Source organism: Choristoneura fumiferana, chromosome 10, assembly GCF_025370935.1.
Source record: "Choristoneura fumiferana chromosome 10, NRCan_CFum_1, whole genome shotgun sequence".
In the NCBI taxonomy this organism is placed as follows: domain Eukaryota; kingdom Metazoa; phylum Arthropoda; class Insecta; order Lepidoptera; family Tortricidae; genus Choristoneura; species Choristoneura fumiferana.
This window is the reverse complement of record NC_133481.1, coordinates 3,356,403-3,374,527: the sequence shown is the minus strand read 5'-3', so window position 1 is coordinate 3,374,527 and position 18,125 is coordinate 3,356,403. Positions and strand designations below refer to the sequence as shown.

The window sequence follows — 18,125 nt, the reverse complement described above, 5'->3', positions numbered from 1 at the left end:
TAATCGAGTTTTTATTCTTTTGAGCAAAAATTAGACCAACACGACTCGATTGTTGAAAGCGTACAAGCCTGTTCAGACATTTTTGATTGAATCTTTGCTCAGAAGTATAAGAACTCGACCGTACTTATATAGTTGAAAATTTATGTACACCCCATACATTTGCTCAAAGCTTTTGAAAGCCAGTATACGCTTCCACTTAAACAGTTTGTTAGTGAAACTTTTGGCGCGGACACTTCCGATTCCCCTAAAGTAATCAGTGTTTCCGGGAAGCACCGCGAGACTTTTGTAAAACCTCATTTCCTCAGGGATCATGCCACTCCGCTGCTACACACTGATAAATAAAACAGGCATTAACTTGTTCAAACTAGTGGCACTTTGTCGACGCAAATATACATCGATTTATTTTTGGCAGCCATTTTATGTAGTACTTATTATAGGTAGATACGAGTTTACTGTTTTACTAAAGCATCTATTATTACACTCGCTAAAGCGTGGTGCTCGTGGTGGTTTGTATACAAACGCACGTTCGAAGTTCGTTTCAAATGCGTTTGTATCGATACAAACGCGCGTTCGAAGTTCGTTTCAAATGCGTTTGTATCGATACAAACGCGCGCTTCATTTGCTAGAAAAAAACGTATAATCTGCCAAAACGCGATAAAGACGCGCAGAGGGCACGCGCATCAAAAACGCGCGTCGTCAGCGCGTAAAAAACCGTCGCGTGGAACCTTCCTAGAGGTCCGGTGTAAGTACTTTCATGCAGCGGATCGTTGAACGTTAAACTAAGTTAATAATAACTATTAGAAAGAAAGAAGACATGTATTCACTAATACAGAAGACAAACAAATACAACAAAACACACAAATAAACAAAAAATGGAAACGCACATGAAAATAGTAAGTACATAATATACAAGCTTGCAATTATTTCTAATTTCAATTAATGAATCCGCTCCGAAAAATAGCGCAAGTTGCATTACATTGCGGTGCTCGATTGACCGCAACAAACTCGTTGGCTTTACGGCCTCGCAATGTGATGCAACTTGCACGATTTTTCTTGCAACTCTAAACTCGCTTTAGGCAAGGTCCTGAAGATGCTATTTTGAACCCCCGACACAAAAAGATGGGTGTTATAAGTTTGACCGCTATGTGTCTGTGTCTGTGGCACCGTAGCTCTTAAGTGGGTGAACAGATTTGAATGAGGTTTTTTTTATTTGGAAGCAGGTTTTCTAGCAATGGTTCTTAGATATGTTTTATCAAAATCGGTTTAACCGTTTTTGAGATATTGAACTTTGAAGCGACGAAGTCGGGGGTTTTCCAACTTTGTTAGGTTATTACTATATAGGTATTCGAATCGTCAACGATCTTATTTATCTCAAAGAAATACCATTCCCAGCTTGCCGGCTTTCCAACCTGCATGTCGCACTCTCCTCCAGGACACGTACGCAGCTACGTGTTTGCCCGATGTTGCCCGATGTTGCCCGATGTTGCCCGCTGTTGCCCGCTTTACCCCATTTCCGCAAAGTGAAGTGCAATTAGGAACTTATCGCGGAGATACTGACTAACTCGGCCCTTATTACCCGGGATTGCGGGTCACGATTAGGGGTTGCCTCTAATGCAACCTCTGAAACGATTGCCTACAGAGAACCGGTTGTAGAAATTAGGTAAGTTCACATAGGATAAGATCACATATCTTGAAATCGAAACTAATTATCCAAAAGCGGTGAAAAATTATACTAATCTTCTTTATATTATAATATAAATTAAGTACCTAACTAACCCACGCCGTGGTGGTCGAGTGGTTTGACCTATGGCCTCTCAAACAGAGGATCGTGGGTTCAAACCCCGGCTCGCACCTCTGAGTTTTTCGAAGTTCATGTGCGGAATTACATTTGAAATTTACCACGAGCTTTACGGTGAAGGAAAACGTCGTGAGGAAAGTAATTCAATGGTGTGTGCGAAGTTCCCAATCCGCACTGGGCCCGCGTGGGAACTACTGCTCAAGCTCTGCAGTGGGACGTATATAGGCTGGGATGATGAAGTACCTAACCTACCTAACTTTTTTATACCATTTGAAGAGGCCGCAGCCTGTATACAGATTTAAATGCGATGCTCACCATCGATAAGGTTTTTTTACACCGCAGGTTTATAAATTTGATATATTATTAGCGTTGCTCTCCGGTTTCGCATGGGCGTAATTTTTGGGATATTTATTTTGAAGATATTGAGCAACTTTCTTATTTACTGTTGTCTGGTCAACATAGCTAAGCTAACCGTATTATTGAATTTATCGATAAATCCAAATGGTTGCCAACCCTAATAATCCTACGAGGGGATATACCTATACATACACGCTTTCAAACAATTAACCAAGTCGTGTTGTTCAGAGATGCTTTTTGAATCAACTCATTACATTTTGTGATAGGGATGATGCTATGAGCAAATATTATGCTTGGGTAACTCTGTCTGTCTATCTATCTGTCTGTCTGTCTGCCTGCCTATTCGCTTTTGAAACCACTGAACCAATTTTGACGAAATTAATTAATCGGACCTCAATAAAATTCTTTTATCAATCATGCGAGATGACGTTTTATTGGAAATAAAAAAAAAACTACTGTTGCGTGATGTGCAACTAAAAGTTTTTACACAACTACGCATTACAAAACTTGCATGTCGGCTCGTTTTATATACCCGTGCTTCTCATTATATAACAGTCACATAAACTACTATTTCAAACTGTGTTTTTGCATAGGGTTTTCAATATACTACTCGTTATGATAGGCATTGAGGTAAATGTAATAGTCATCGACGTGATAATTTCCATTAGATGACACCCTGGTGTGCTCCATTGAAAATTAGAGATCTTGGGGCCTATTGATATTTGTTATGTAACGTCTTTAGAACCTTTCTTGAAGCTTGCGTGGTCATTAAGGGGCTGTTTCACCATCCATTGACTAGTGTGAACTGACGGTTAAATGTGATGCCGTCTCTATTTGTTTTGTTCGAATAGACGGAGACGGCATCACATTTAACCGTCGTTAACACTAATCAATGGATGGTGAAACAGCCCCTCAGTGTCGTAAGTATAGCTAATTCTATCTTTTTCTATTCACATACAGCTTTTTTCTTCGAGCGTCAAAATACATTTTATTTATAAATCTCAGAAAACATTGCCCGTGCCATAAGCTGCCAATTTCAGAGGATCCTTCCAACGACAAGATAAAGAAGATGGGTGAATATTACATAGAATCACTATCCTCCCATAATGTTTACCAATATAGAAAGACTAGTCGCCAGAACTTTGATCAAACTAGACTCAATATCGACTGTCGACCGATTTTGGTACTAACTTTCTTCTACCTATTTAAGTACCAGACTACTCCCATAGAAATATTCCCAAAATCGGTTAAGCAAATATAGTTTTATTTACTGTCTACATTTATAGCATATTATTATTGGTTAATGCTTGCAAACATCGTCAAGTAATGTATCTTATTGGTGTATAATTTTAATTGAACTTTAATTTATAATTATATTTTTTTCTGCGTTCTTTGTCCATTGAAATAATGAGTACTTACCTATGTTGGTATCTCTGTATTAAAAAAGTTTAAACTATCAAATAAGATTATGCAAGACACAAAAGCATCTCAATTATGAAAAAAACATTGATTGTACCAATTTATTCCAAGAACGTCCTCGGGCAACACTTATTTTTCGAGGCGGTTGATTACGAACGAGATTTACTCATTTCTGAAATATGATAACGAGCTTCAGGTTTCTCGAACATTGAATACTTTACTTGATTGGCTAAAATAATATTAATTCGCTAATTTACGCTTCTTCACTACCTTTTTTTTCTTTGAAACTATTACAAGCGAAAAAGAAACGATGAAATCAACGTTGTTTATGGTTTCGTCTCCTCAAATTTATTCGAAATAAAACATCAACATTTGTACAGTAATATTTAACTAAAAGAAATGCAATTTAAATTACTTAATTTTATAGTCAGACGTAATACATTCAGTTCATCAATTTAATTAAATAGCAGACTATTTTTATAAAACTACATTTTTTAAACGAGATTAAACATTTTCAGTTGTCTGCTTGTAAAGACTAATGTAGTAAAAATCAACTTGAGATCTTCTTTCAAAGCTTTCGATTCTGAAAACAGAAATTTAAACTTTCTTAGTGAAATATAAACTGACTAAGTAGGTACTTACTTAGTGTAAATAGTGGGGCTTCTTGTACATACACTGGTTCGTCTACTCATTTTAAATTCACTTATGACTAGTCTAGTTCGTATTACATACATTATCATAATATAGTATGCAGTAGAGAGAGCATTGAGTCGAATTTACTATGAAAATATTCTGTCTATTCCTAGCCTAAAGTACCATTACTCTAAACACAAACTAGCCAGTTCGTTCATCGCGGCTTTGCCTTAGTTGCGACTTGCGAAATAGGCAAGTGTCCTTCTATTTGAGTACCTATATCTCAAAAAGTTGCCCCGTCATGAATTTGACAAGAAATCAGTTTTGTCAAGAAATTATTAACCTAAGGACGAGATCATAAAACAAACTACACCAAACATCCAAATTATCTTGACGTCAAGAAAACGTCACGAAATCTTGTGAGGAAAAAATTGAAATTTTGTAACTACATCGAAACTTTCTATTGGATCCAACAACAAAGATTATCTGCTTTTTATCACTTTTACCACAAGGTTTTTTATATTATATTTAAAAAGAATATTACTTATTTTTTGTGGTGAAGTAGCGTCAGGATTTTTCTTAAATACGTGAACAACTGAAAAATTGAAAAATGTACAACTTTTTGTGAAATAGTCATATATCTGTTTTTCCTTTTTTTTATATATGGCTCCGTCCATTGGAGGATAATTTTGCCAGTGTTCTGCCGTTGTACGGTAAAGAAATTCTAGAAAACGAAATATGAGAGGTAATACTGGATGAACGATGACAGCGCGACCTCTATATATTTAATTACTCGCAGTGTGTCAGGTAGCTCATCAGAATATGTTCGACAAGTATTTTTTCCTTTGTCAATAAAAAAAGAAAATATGAAGATATAGCCAGGTAAAGCCACGTGACGTCAGCCCGTCAATAATTAATTAATCGGAACAAATTTCGCAATAAATAGAGTAAGAAAAAATGTTTCTGTTCACTACTTTAGGAATCAACCTATACAAGGTGCGCCCTGTAATAGGAGCTAAAAATTAAACCACAGCTTCCACTCTTCATCTTGAGCTAATTTAGTTCTACAACTTTTGAAAATAATTTGTATTGTGATTTTTATTACAGCTTAAAGTTTAATTGGACAGGCATGTATTGCGAAATCTGTCATTTTGTAACGTGATAGACGATGTCATTTAGGCTATATTGGATGGCGTAGGTACATAGAAAATACCATTTTATTTGTTTAGAATAATTATAACGATGAAATTACTTAATTTCTGAAAGTTGCAGAACTAAAGGGGATGGGATCATAACGACTACTTTGTCAAAACGACCAAATCATCATAAAAGGTCTAAAGGACCATCTCTTTAGTTCCATTTGAGTAGCAGAACCTGTGTTTTAATTTTTTGCTCCTGTTACAGGGCCCACCCCGTATACAATGCAGGAGACATTGCCATTAGTGGTTGCTAACAAGATAAAGATACTGATTACCAAAAACAGAAAAAAGTTGGAGTCGAGTATCTACTTTCATTTTACATAAATATGTGGCTTTTTAGCCAGATATCTCGCGGAAAACTCGCGTGACATTTTGATTCCTCTTTTTAATAATTCTGTGATTTTACACCTCTACTTTAAATTTATGCACACTGAAGAACTTTACAGCTAAAGTTTTGGGTGTCTCTCAAATGTATAAAGTTATCTTTGTAGACGGGATGGTACTGTGTTAAAATATGAATGAGTATGCATTGAAGCTGAATAATAACGTTGCTGAAAATAGACTACACGGCGTGTATTTTTACACAAACACAAACAGTAAGTTATTGGTTTTAGTGCTATGGAATATTACAATAAATTTCAAGTTGGAGCAATAAAAATCTCAGCCCTTGTCAAGCATGCTATCCTATATCGTAATACAAATCGAGTATTAAGGACCCTTCCAATCTCTCTCTTCTATTTCGTGTGTTTTACCGACTTTATTATGCTTATAAAATTATTTTACTTACTATTGGTGTGTCTTTCTTGTGGTTTGGCCACTTCAATGGCAGCACTGTATGCTGTTGGCATTAAACCTGTAACAATAAACCCAATGAGGATCCGGTGATTAGCTAACTTTTTTTTAAAGAGGTGCAGGTTATTATTTTTTCGATAGTCCGTCGTCTCTTTAGCTCTTGCTAGAAACTGAATAGAATAGAATAGAATAGAATAGAAGACATTTATTCACATTCACAAAGACACACGAATACAACCAAACTAAAAAACAACAACAGCAAACACAAATAAAAAAAAAAAAAAAAAAAGAATACAAAATTAAATATATGATTTTGTGTGTCCTCGCAAAAGTTAAACGCCTGCAGCGCTGATATTCTGTCAGAACCGTCTGTGACTCGCGCAACTGCACTCTATACTTGATATTTCCTATAGTTTTGTGTTTTTTTTTGTGAGTCGACAGTTGCACCGGTAATGACAGACAAGCTAGCTACTAAGCCTTCATGCTTGAAGAAAATTGAATCGAAGTTTAATCGGTATCGTGAGCCTAATGACGTGAATGTGGATGAATCCATACTAACATTTCTACGCGATATTCTGCGGCCTGGCAACCGAATTATCAATCACTTTTTTCAATCTTATTCCCTGTTGAGGCTGCGAAGCTGTTAGCTTTATCACACTTGCGAACTCTTTGCGTGATCGCCTTTATACAAAATAGGCTCGCTACTCGCAAGTGCGATAAGACCCTTACACTCACCCGGATAATACGCCGTAGTCCGGTTATCCGTATAGTTGGCCGGCGGCAGCGTCAGGAGGCACACGAACTCCTCCCAGGGCCTCGCGACGTCATCGTCGTGCACCACGGCGCTACACGTCATCGAGTACAGCCCCCAAGAGTCCATTTCTGTTTTAGTTTCTAACTGTTTTAAGGGGTTCCTATGAAAACAGCAATGTATAATGAGCTTTGCAAATCTGTCGTTCAAATTCCCTTTTATTTTTAAGTTATATTTCTGAGATATTTCTTATATTTATCTGCCTTATTTCTGAGTTTAAGTATTCGTTAATCTTTCATACGAGTAGATATCGACTGGTCGAAAATTGTTTGTCATAACAGTGGACCCCGCTATCGGAGGTGCAATTTGGTAGCTTGACAGTCTTAGGGATGAGTAAGAAATATTATAAATGCGAAAGTGTGTATGTTTGCACGTCTTTTACGCTGAAACGGAGCGACGGATCGATGTGATTTTTGGCACAGAGATAGTTTATGGGCCTGAGAGTGACATAGGCTACTTTTTATCCCGGAAAAATGCACAGTTCACGAGGGAACAATATGTCTTCGACTTCAGGCTTCTAATAGACTCTCGTTCGTAATTCCTTATTTACCGCCCTTAAGACACAATGTACTATTACAGAATAATGATGTTCGTGTCCTCACTGGTGTAAAATGTGACTGCGTATATTATAATTGCCGTTATTTTTGCAGCGAACGACGCCACAACAGTCATGACGTCATGACCCATTTCTTTGCTTTTATTTGAACTGAAATACTTAAATTTTGACAGCCAGTCATCCGAATTTACTTAAAAATTTTGCCATGTTGTGCGCTGCGATCGTTGTTTATCTGTACCCCCACATGGAAAAAAGGATGTCTTAGATTAATACAAATACCCTTGGTCAAGACAATAAATAATATTCCGTATACCGGGTGTGGCCTGTAACACGGGCAAATAATTAAAACACAGATCGTACTCGTCAAACTGAACAACACTTCAGCGACTTTTAAAAATAATGTATAGCCGGACGCCATATTGTATTGGATGAAAAATATTGTCTTGGGTTAAAACTATTATCTTACTTAAAGAAAATTATTACCTCGATTTAGACAAAAAAAAATTAGACAATATTTCTGAGACTATGAATATCCTTTGTCAAAGAATTCATTCATTCATTTTTGCACCACCCGCTTCGCACATAGCCAATAGGGCCGCCACATACATTCGGAATTCCGAACGCAGTAATTCCATACAAATCTATGAACCTACCACATACAAAAAGTAGTTTTCCGTCCGAAGTTATTTCCGATTCGAAATTCCGTATGGTGGCCTGTGCGTACAGAATTGACATAAATGTATGTGTGTGATGTCTGATGTATTTAAGATTGAATTGAGATACTATAAGATGTAGATTGGATACGAAGCTAAGAAAAATAAGTTTTACTTTGAAGAAAATTTCAGCAGATAAGCCCAAGTAAGGAGTAATATTGTATTAAATCGAAGGCTTTGAACTGTGAAAAAGAAAAATAGATGAGCCATATTCGGAAGGATCTGTTTACTTATATTTCTCATGGTTTAAACATTATAATACCCGCACAAAATAAGTGTTTATACTCTTAGTGTGAAAGGAACAACAAAATATTGTAATGAAATGGTTTTTGCTCATAAATATGTTAATAACTATTTTATATTAATAACTATATAGATATGTGAGCGTGTCGAGTATTTTTTGTATGAGTACAAACTATAGATGTTATCGAAAGACAAGCAGTTGACAAAAGGAAAAATTAAAATAATTACCTACTAATATTCGATTGAAAAGTCTGAGTTGAACTAAACTATAGTTAAAGTGAGAAAAGTTTTTCCATGTCAAAGTATTTATGATTGATTTTTACTCGGCCTGTGTAAAAACTTTATTCACTACATCACCACAGCTACTGCCGCTGTACAGAGTCAAACAAACTGAATCATGTACCACGGTTGGAACTTTTGTGCTACTAATGTCATGTTGATATACTACTTTTGTCAGGGAAATCATAGTGAAATTGATAATGAAAAGGTTCCACCCTGGCGCATGAATCAGTTTGCTCGACTGTATCTGTTTGCACTTACTAATGTAGTGTAATGTAGTGGTGATGTTTTGAGAACTTACCCCTTGGACAGAATGGTCATTGTGGGCTTAGGGTACAACTCTTCAGCTACGCAAGTTAGCGTTACTAAGAACACGTACTTTTTTTCTTGGACAAAGTGGAAGTTTTTTCCGGGACCTGAAAAAAAACGTTAGTAGGTACATCCTTCATCAGAATATTTAGAACAATGCCTGAATAATTTACGGAAAGTAACTGGAAGGGTTGGAGGGGTGGAAGTTCCCAATCCGCACTGGGCCCGCGTGGGAACTATGGCCCAAGCCCTCTTGTTCTGAGAGGAGGCCTGTGCCCAGCAGTGGGACGAATATAGGCTGGGATGATGATGATGAACTGGAAGGGTGAAGCCAGATGAGCGTAATTTTTTGAGTTGTGAGTTAGGTCGCGTAATTTCTGCTGCATTCGGGTTTATACCGGGTGTGGCATAAAACATAGATCGTACTCGTCAAACTGAACAACATTAGTTCAGCGACTTTTAAAAAATGATTCGTTTATTTTTATATTAGTCGAAGAAGCAATGAAAAGCAAAATGTTTGATATTTGTAGCCTCTGTTTTTAATATTATCGCTGGTTCTGGGCCACACACTGTACAAAGGTCCAGTTAACGTGCCACACGGCGTCTCAAAATGGATTGTTCACAAATAGTACTTTTGTATGAAACCAAAATTACGCGACCGATAACACACGACTCACAACTTCAAAATTACGCTTCACCCTAAAATAAACTATAATTATGTACCTACGTAGATGTTAGAGTATATCAATAGACATTCAGCCACCAAGTCAGAATGAAAAGGTTCACGTTATGTGTTTCGCATAAAAAGCTCGCATCCTTTGTAGTAACTATGACATTAGCTTCACGGGATATCGATAAACAGTAAAAACTTGTAGTACCCATTATCATCGAGAAAGAATGGCCATCATAAAATTTCCATACTAGAATAATAAGGGGGTGCTCACTTTATACATACTGTAACATAGGTTGAGTATTGCAATCGCTCCTTTTGGCTGCTTACTTCAAATATGGGCATAGATATTAATTGGGATAATAATACTTACTATACACTAACATGGATCGAGTCTTTCTGTCTTCTTTCTCAAATGTTGATACGACACATGTGTAGTTGCCGCTTAAATGTGTCGATGGTTTTAATATTTTGATTGCCCTGTACGCCTGCAGCGGTTCGTCTTGTAACAAATGAAACTACATTCCTTTAAGAGAACTTAACACTTAAATAAACTGATTGCGAAGGGTTCCGAACCGAACGAGAAAAGAAATAAACGTGTAACTAAACTAATTAACAATTAATTAATAATTGATCGAGTGAGCGCAAAGAGCCTCCGTTTCAGCTTGAGCGAAGATTTTTTTAACCGAATTCAAAACAAGGAGGACATGTCCATGATTGGCGCAGTCACGCTGTTGCATTCAAATTTTCTTCGTTTTGATCGAATAAATTTATATTTAGTAGCTTCAAAACAACAGCACGAAACGTAAGGTAGACGGGCAGTTGTTACAATATGTCGACGAGTAACCCTATTTAGGCCAATCAGTCTCTTTCAGCCACAGACAAGACAAGGAAGTCGAAAGACGGATCCAAAACGCCTGGAAGAGCTATTGGTCCATGAAAGAACACATGAAGGGCGATCTTCCGCTAGCCCTAAAGCGAAGGCTCGTCGACATGGTCTCCATCATGGTCGTCATGGTGCCTGTCCTAACTTACGGTGCTCAAACATCACTTACTGAGTTACAGAAGACCAAATTGAAGGTTTGCCAGAGAGCAATGGAGCGCAGTATGTTGGGAGTGAAACGGGTTGACCGGATCCGGAACACTATATTGCGCTCCAAAACACGCATTGCTGATGTGGATGTCAAGACTGCCAGGCTGAAATGGGACTGGGCAGGCCACGTCAGCCGTATGGAACCCAATAAGTGGGCTAAAATAGCCACAGACTGGATACCACAAAACGGACTTCGGCAGCGTGGCAGACCCAGGCGTCGATGGCGGGATGATCTGGACGCCTTTCTTCGCAACTGGTCATAGATCGCTCAAGAACGGGTATAGTGGAGGACATGGGGGGAGGCCTTTGCCCAGCAGTGGGACACCTCTACAGGCTTCTAAATAATAATAATAATAGCTTCAAAGCACGACGTATTAAACTTAACTCAATCAAAACTATACTTAAAACGGGTAAATGATGGATTATTTCTCTGTTCTATTGGTCGTTGTTTAAATTTATTACGCGAGGAATTAACTTTACTAACCTTTCCTGAACCATCAATTATCCAGTTTCGGAACCCTTCTTAATATCCAGGACTCACCGGAAATCCTAAACGACAGGTCGACTTTTCCTTTCAGCAGACCAATGACCTGCGGTCTCCTGGGAGGTATCCACTGGTACACCAGCCCTGAGGCTCCGTTGAAGAACCACTTCATCACGAGTCCTGGCAGCAGTGATTGCGTGTCGTACTCACAATCCAGGATTATCGAGGCGGTGCCCATCTCCACTAGGGCGGGTACGTCTATCCGCTTTATGTTTACTGCTACGCATTCTACGGACAATTTGTTGAATTTATTTATTTACTTTTATTTAACAGGATGGAAAACGAGCAAGTGAGTCACGTTATGGTAAGAGATCACCACCGCCCATATACACCTGCAACACCAGGGGTATTTCAGATGCGTTGCCAACCTAGAGGCCTAAGATGGCATACCTCAAGTGCCAGTAATTTCACCGGCTGTCTTACTCTCCACGCCGAAACACAACAGTGCAAGCACTGCTGCTTCAAGCCAGGATTAGCAGCAAGATGGTGGTAGCAATCCAAGCGGACCTTGCACAAAAACCTGCATGGAAGCAAGGTGGAGACTTCCTTAAAATATCCTACTAATATTATAAATGCGAAAGTTTGTAAGTCTGTTTGTTTGTCCTTCATCACGTCTAAACCATTGAACCGATATAAATGAAATTCGGTAAACAGATAGTTTGAGCCCCGCAGAAGATCATAGGATAGTTTTATCCCGGAATATTGCATAGTTCCCACGGGATAACGATAAACGAATTCTATGCGGACGGAGTCACAGGTAACGGCTAGTATATTTTAAATTTCATCTAAATCAGTTCAGCGGTTAAAGCATGAAGAGGTAATAGATGCCTAGACAGAGTTACTCTCTTTACTTGCTAGATTTTGCTTGCGACTCCGTCTGCAAAAAAAAACATTTATCGCTATCCCGCAGAAACTGCAATTTTCTGAGATAAAACTATATTATGTCCTTCTCAAGGCTTTAAACTGTTCTATCTTCATACCAAGTTTCATTTAACGCATTTATAATATTAGTAAAGATAAAAAGCTAAATACCTACTTAGTATACCGCTCGTAATCATATAGTTATCTTGGAAATAAGATATTTACATACATATGTATAAACGAAAAATAATTTATACAATTATATATATTTAGCATATATTTAGTATAAATATTAAACAGTTATTTTCTGCCAGACTACTAAACACATTTTGAGTTGCTTATTCCAGCAAATCTGAGAGTAAAGAAGGACTAAGAAAATTACATTAGAAAGTCAATTTCTACGAAAAGGTAGCTACAGCGACCTTGAATTTCATAAAGGTCTGATTGCCTAATTGTAGGGCCTATAAAGCCGTGTTATTTAGCCGTGGTGGCCGAGTGGTTTGACCTATGGCCTCTCAAGCAGAGGATTGTGGGTTCAAACCCCGGCTCGCACCTCTGAGTTTTTCGAAATTCATGTGCGGAATTACATTTGAAATTTACCGCGAGCTTTACGGTGAAGGAAAAACATCGTGAGGAAACCTGCACAAACCTGCGAAGTAATTCAACGGTGTGTGTGAAGTTCCCAATCCGCACTGGGCCCGCGTGGGAACTAGTGCCCAAGCCCTCTCATTCTGAAAGGAGGCCTGTGCCTTGCAGTGGGACATATATAGGCTGGGATGATGATGATGAGGGCCTATAAAGGGACCAGTAACTTATTTTAACAACTAGACACCTGTCTAAAGTACCTAAGAAACTGAACCATAGAAATTAGCTATTCAGAGATGAACGCTGCCAGCATCTTTAGAACCTTGCCTAAGGGTAATCCTTTAAATAATTTGTTTTAGTTTTTTTATGTAGGTTCTTAAGAGCGTGATAAGGCTGACGATTTGCGGACGAGTTGAAAGCGAGGCGAGCGAGCAGCGACTTCGCCGCGAGCGTGCAGCGACTTCGCCGCGGTCGTGCAACGAATTCGCTGCGCACTCGTGGGAAGTCCGTGACGCTGACGCGACTAGTCTTGTGAATAGGGAATCTGGCCCTATACACTATTAATACTACGAAGCGCAAAACTCGAAGTTCGTATGTTGCCGTCCCGCTAACGCTTATGTCATTTAATACGCGAGTGAAAGGGACGATGCGATACGAACTTCGTTTTTCGAGTTTCGTAGTAGCCATTCTGAGAGCGAGCCCGGGGGTTTGATTCCCGGTTAGAGTAGATATTCGTATAAAAATACGAATGTCTGTTCTCGAGTGTTAAGTGTTTAATATGTATTTGAGTATCTATCCGTTGTCGGATGTATGTATATCCGCTGCCTCGTACCAATAACACAGGTTTACCTACTCTGGGACTAGATCAATTGGAGTGAAGTGTTTGTGGTATTTTTAATTATTTTCATTTTATATTTTAAATAATTATAATGTACCTAAGTATCTATTTTAAAATAGATACATTCTATAAATAATAATAAACATAATGTATCTGGTTTGTCATGTGTCGCTATTTAAAAGACCAATCTTACTTACCATGTCTAAAGCAAAAGAAACTAGGTATTTCTTACATGTAGACTTCAACAGTTCAACTTTTATAATGAATATTTTGAAAATTATACCTATATTAAGAATACGAAAGTTTGTGAGTACATGCGTGTATCTGTTAGGTACTTTTTGGACGAATAAAAGTTTTCCGACAGGCAAAAATATCGCTAGATGGCGTTAGTATCGTGATAGTATAATATAAATGATAAAAGCCAATAGAAATAGTATAAAATGGCAGAATGTTTACAAGTCCTGTTTCTGCAAGGCAATCATTCACATTTAAGTGAAGCCAGACGAGCGTAATTTTTTGAGCTGTGAGTCGCGTAATTTCTGCTGCGTTTAGTTTTATACAAAAGTTCCGTTTGTGCCACACAGCGACTCAAAATGACTCTTAACAAATAGTGCAGAAGTACCGTTTGTGGCCACTGTACCGTGTATGGCCATTTATTGTTTAAATATACGTTTGAAGTAAATTTATAGTAATAAATCATTACACACTTTATTCGTTTCAGTATAAACTTTTGAAAGCTCACTAAACATGTTATTTTAATACTAAAACTTTTTATATATGGCTTTAAATGTCAACTGGCCAAAAACGGGTTAAGGTGGCCTAAACCGATACTTCTGCCCTAAGACTTTTGTATGAAAACAAAATTACGCAACTCAAAACTCAAAAAATTACGCCCGTCTTGCTTCACACATAGTATTAGTAGGATTTTTACGAAGAAAATTTTCGTAATACTAGTACTTTTAATGCTAGGGGCTATAGTCTAAGTTAGACACATTCAACTTTATTAGAACAAATGGACTAGTTGCCCTCGCTCGTCCAAACAAGCAATCAATATAATTCCAGTATGCAAATTGAACACTCAAGCTGATGCTGATACAAGTACTCAGGTATTCGTCTTCATATCGCGCAATATTATTTCCTGCGTCTGCGGTTCATGAATAACGTATTTTCAGGACGTAATGTATTATACAACTGTCCTCGGGCTTTCAGGCAAATTGAAACGTGCTGAGTTGTAATGTAATAACATATATTTATTTGTATCTAATAAGTTATTGTTTTGTTTGGCTTGAGAACTTGGCATTATAATTAGAACCGAAATTTTATTTAACAATTTTTTTTTTTTATTCTGATTGACAAATCGGAACCCTTATAGGACCACACTCGTGTGCTTGTCTCTCTGTCTATAACAGTATAACAATATTAGCTTCAAATTCACTGGATAGATTAAGTTGAAATTTGTTACGAGTATGAATTGTATACCTTCTTACATATTTATAAAAAGAAGTCGCCAATATTAAGTAATTTGGTCGTTGTTGTTGTCGTCGTGGTTATTTTTCGGATATTTTCTCGTTTATTAACCTAGCTTTGATAAAGAAGTAGTATTCATGTGGTGTTTGTAGCAGTTGGACTCCGCGTTGAAGTATGAAAAATAGTTTACGTCATATTCTCAGACCTACGGTAAATATACAAAAAAAAAACATAAAAATCGGTCAAGCCGTTTCGGAGGTGTTTGGTCACAAACACTGACACGAGAATTTTATATATTAGAAGATAAGAAGAAGTTTTATTAACGAACAGCACTAGGCTTCGTCAATAAGGACTATATAACAATTTAAACACATGTCACTACTTAATCATCATCTCGGCCTATATACGCCCCATTACTGGGCACAGGCCTCCTCTTAGATCAAGAGGGCTTGTGCCGTAGTTCTCAAAACACAAAAGCCTAATAGGAACTTCACAAACATCATTGAATTTCTTCCCAGGTTGTGATAAATTATTAATTAAAGCTCATGATAAATTTCAAATGTTATTTCACGCATACTACATATACGCATATACGCGTATTAGAAGCCGTGGTGGCATAGTGGTTTGACCTATCGCCTCTCAAGCTGAGGGTCGTGGGCTCAAACCCCGGCTCGCACCTCTGAGTTTTTCGAAATTCATGTGCGGAATTACATTTGAAATTTATCACGAGCTTTGCGGTGAAGGAAAACATCGTGAGGAAACCTGTACAAACCTGCGAAGCAATTCAATGGTGTGTGTGAAGTTCCCAATCCGCACTGTGCCCGCGTGGGAACTATGGCCCAAGCCCTCTTGTTCTGAGAGGAGGCCTGTGCCCAGCAGTGGGACATGTATAGGCTGGGATGATGAATGATGATGATTTCACGCATAAGGTTAGATAAATTCAGAGATGCAAGCCCGGGCTTAACCTACGACTCTCTGCTTGAGAGGCGATACATTAAACAACTAAGCTACCAAGGCTCACTGCCACTAATACTTTAATAAAAAAAATGTCTAACCCAACTCTAAATTTCATATTTGAAATGTGTCTCAGAAGTTTGAAGTTATATGTTGTACAGAGTGTAACACGACCCTCTTAACTCTGCCGCAGTTGGGTAACAATCACAAATTGGTCGGCTGTTTATCACCGGTCTCGCGTTATTTACGAGTAAACTTTGTTCTGCGGCTTTGAGCGCACTTTGTTCGAGAATGTTCTCTCTTTATAAATGGGTTTTTAAAAAAGTGTTCATTCCACAAAGAATACATTTTTAATTTAAAAAAATTGGGTGATCTCATCATATCTCATCAGGTTAATAGGATTAATGCCGTGGTGGCCTAGTGGTTTGACTTATCGCCTTTCAAGCAGAGGATCATGGGTTCAAGCCCCGGCTCGCACCTCTGAGTTTTTAGAAATTCATGTGCGAAATTACATTTGAAATTTACCACGAGCTTTACGGTGAAGGGAAACATCGTGAGGAAACCTGCACAAAACTGCGAAGTAATTCAATGGTGTGTGTGAAGTTCCCAATCCGCACTAGGCCCGCGTGGGAACTACAACCCAAGCCCTCTAATTCTGAGTGGAGGCCTGTGCCCAGCAGTGGGACTTATTACAGGCTGGGATGGAAACACCACATAGCAAGCAATACTGAAAACGGCACATAGAGAAAAAGTACAAGGAACTCTTCATTAAAAAAAAGAAAGCACAAAAACACAAGTCACGAACAAAAATAAACAAAATTCTGTAATATAAACAATACAAACTCGAGCATAGAACGAGAACCACCAATTTAGCCGAATAATGCATTGTCCATAATCTGCAACCCCGTCAACATCAACGGTTTCAAAACAAATCGGTCAACTCGTCAATTTGAAACAACTCGTCAACTCGCAACTTGTCAAGTTAGCGGCGGCTACAGGCGACCGGGCCGGCCAAAACAACCCGACTGCAAACTTTCTGTGGAGACATTTGTTGGTACCAGAGCGCATGCGTACAGCAAAAGTTTTCCGTTGTTTTGGGTTGAAATTTGGTTGTACATTGCACGTACATGTGTTAGTAAGTAAAACTACAAGTCATAAACTATAGTGTAGTTGGAGTTAGCCAGATACGAGTGTATGTAGGTATATCTAGAAATATGGCAAATGCTGTTCTGTGCCCAAGATTGCTGATGACACTAATTTTAGAGATTTCATCATCATCATCCAAGCCTATACACAGTGTTATTTTTGATATCCGTTAACTTTAAGGGGACAATCTAGAGGTCAAATGAAGTTAATCTCTCTAAGATACTAGTGGTCTAACTCTTACTGTTTAAAAAGAATCAAGAGTTAAGATAATTAATTATTAGCAGTAAAACAGCGTTAAGGTCCTTAATTTGTGTTTTTTTTTTTAAAGACCATATCTAATCCGCGTTTAATTCACACAAATTTAGCAAAAAAAAGTTAATAATGTGGATTTTTTGATGCCTCTCTTATGTGTCACGTCAATGTCACTTCTCAAGTTTGTTTATTTCACAATTTAATAATTAACAATGAATGTGAAGCTATTATATGCAAGAAAAAATATTTTTTTTTTCAATTTCGCGGAAAAGTTAATTATCAGGTAGTTCATATCAATGAACTGAGTCGTCTGCCGAAGTTAACGGATATCAAAAATAACACGGTGTATATACGTAGAGAGCGAATTTGAAGTAGCGATTACAAGTACAAGAAGGGATAAGTCCGCCTTTGTACTTAACACAACTTTTATTTATGTAACCTTTTTGTTTTTCCTTTTTGTACAATAAAGAGTATAAATAAACAAACAAACAAACAAACAAGTTTAATATGGATAAGACTAATATAAGTAAGTATTTATTTTTACCAAAAAGGTGCGTAATAAATAGGATCTATTATGTTTTATGTTTGAGTTGCATAAAACTCCTT

General features: G+C 37.7%; 1 protein-coding gene across 1 annotated transcript; it reads right to left on the bottom strand.

Moving 5' to 3' along the window:
* Positions 1-3,926: 3,926 nt before the first annotated feature.
* On the bottom strand, positions 3,927-17,127 carry LOC141431556 (uncharacterized). Its single transcript, XM_074092731.1, has 7 exons — positions 16,965-17,127; positions 11,414-11,644; positions 10,153-10,281; positions 9,102-9,216; positions 6,934-7,112; positions 6,194-6,259; positions 3,927-4,157 (listed from the first exon to the last, which is right to left on the bottom strand). Exons 1-7 carry the CDS (start codon positions 17,005-17,007, stop codon positions 4,069-4,071), a joined length of 852 nt encoding a protein of 283 aa, XP_073948832.1. The 5' UTR covers positions 17,008-17,127; the 3' UTR covers positions 3,927-4,068.
* Positions 17,128-18,125: the final 998 nt, after the last annotated feature.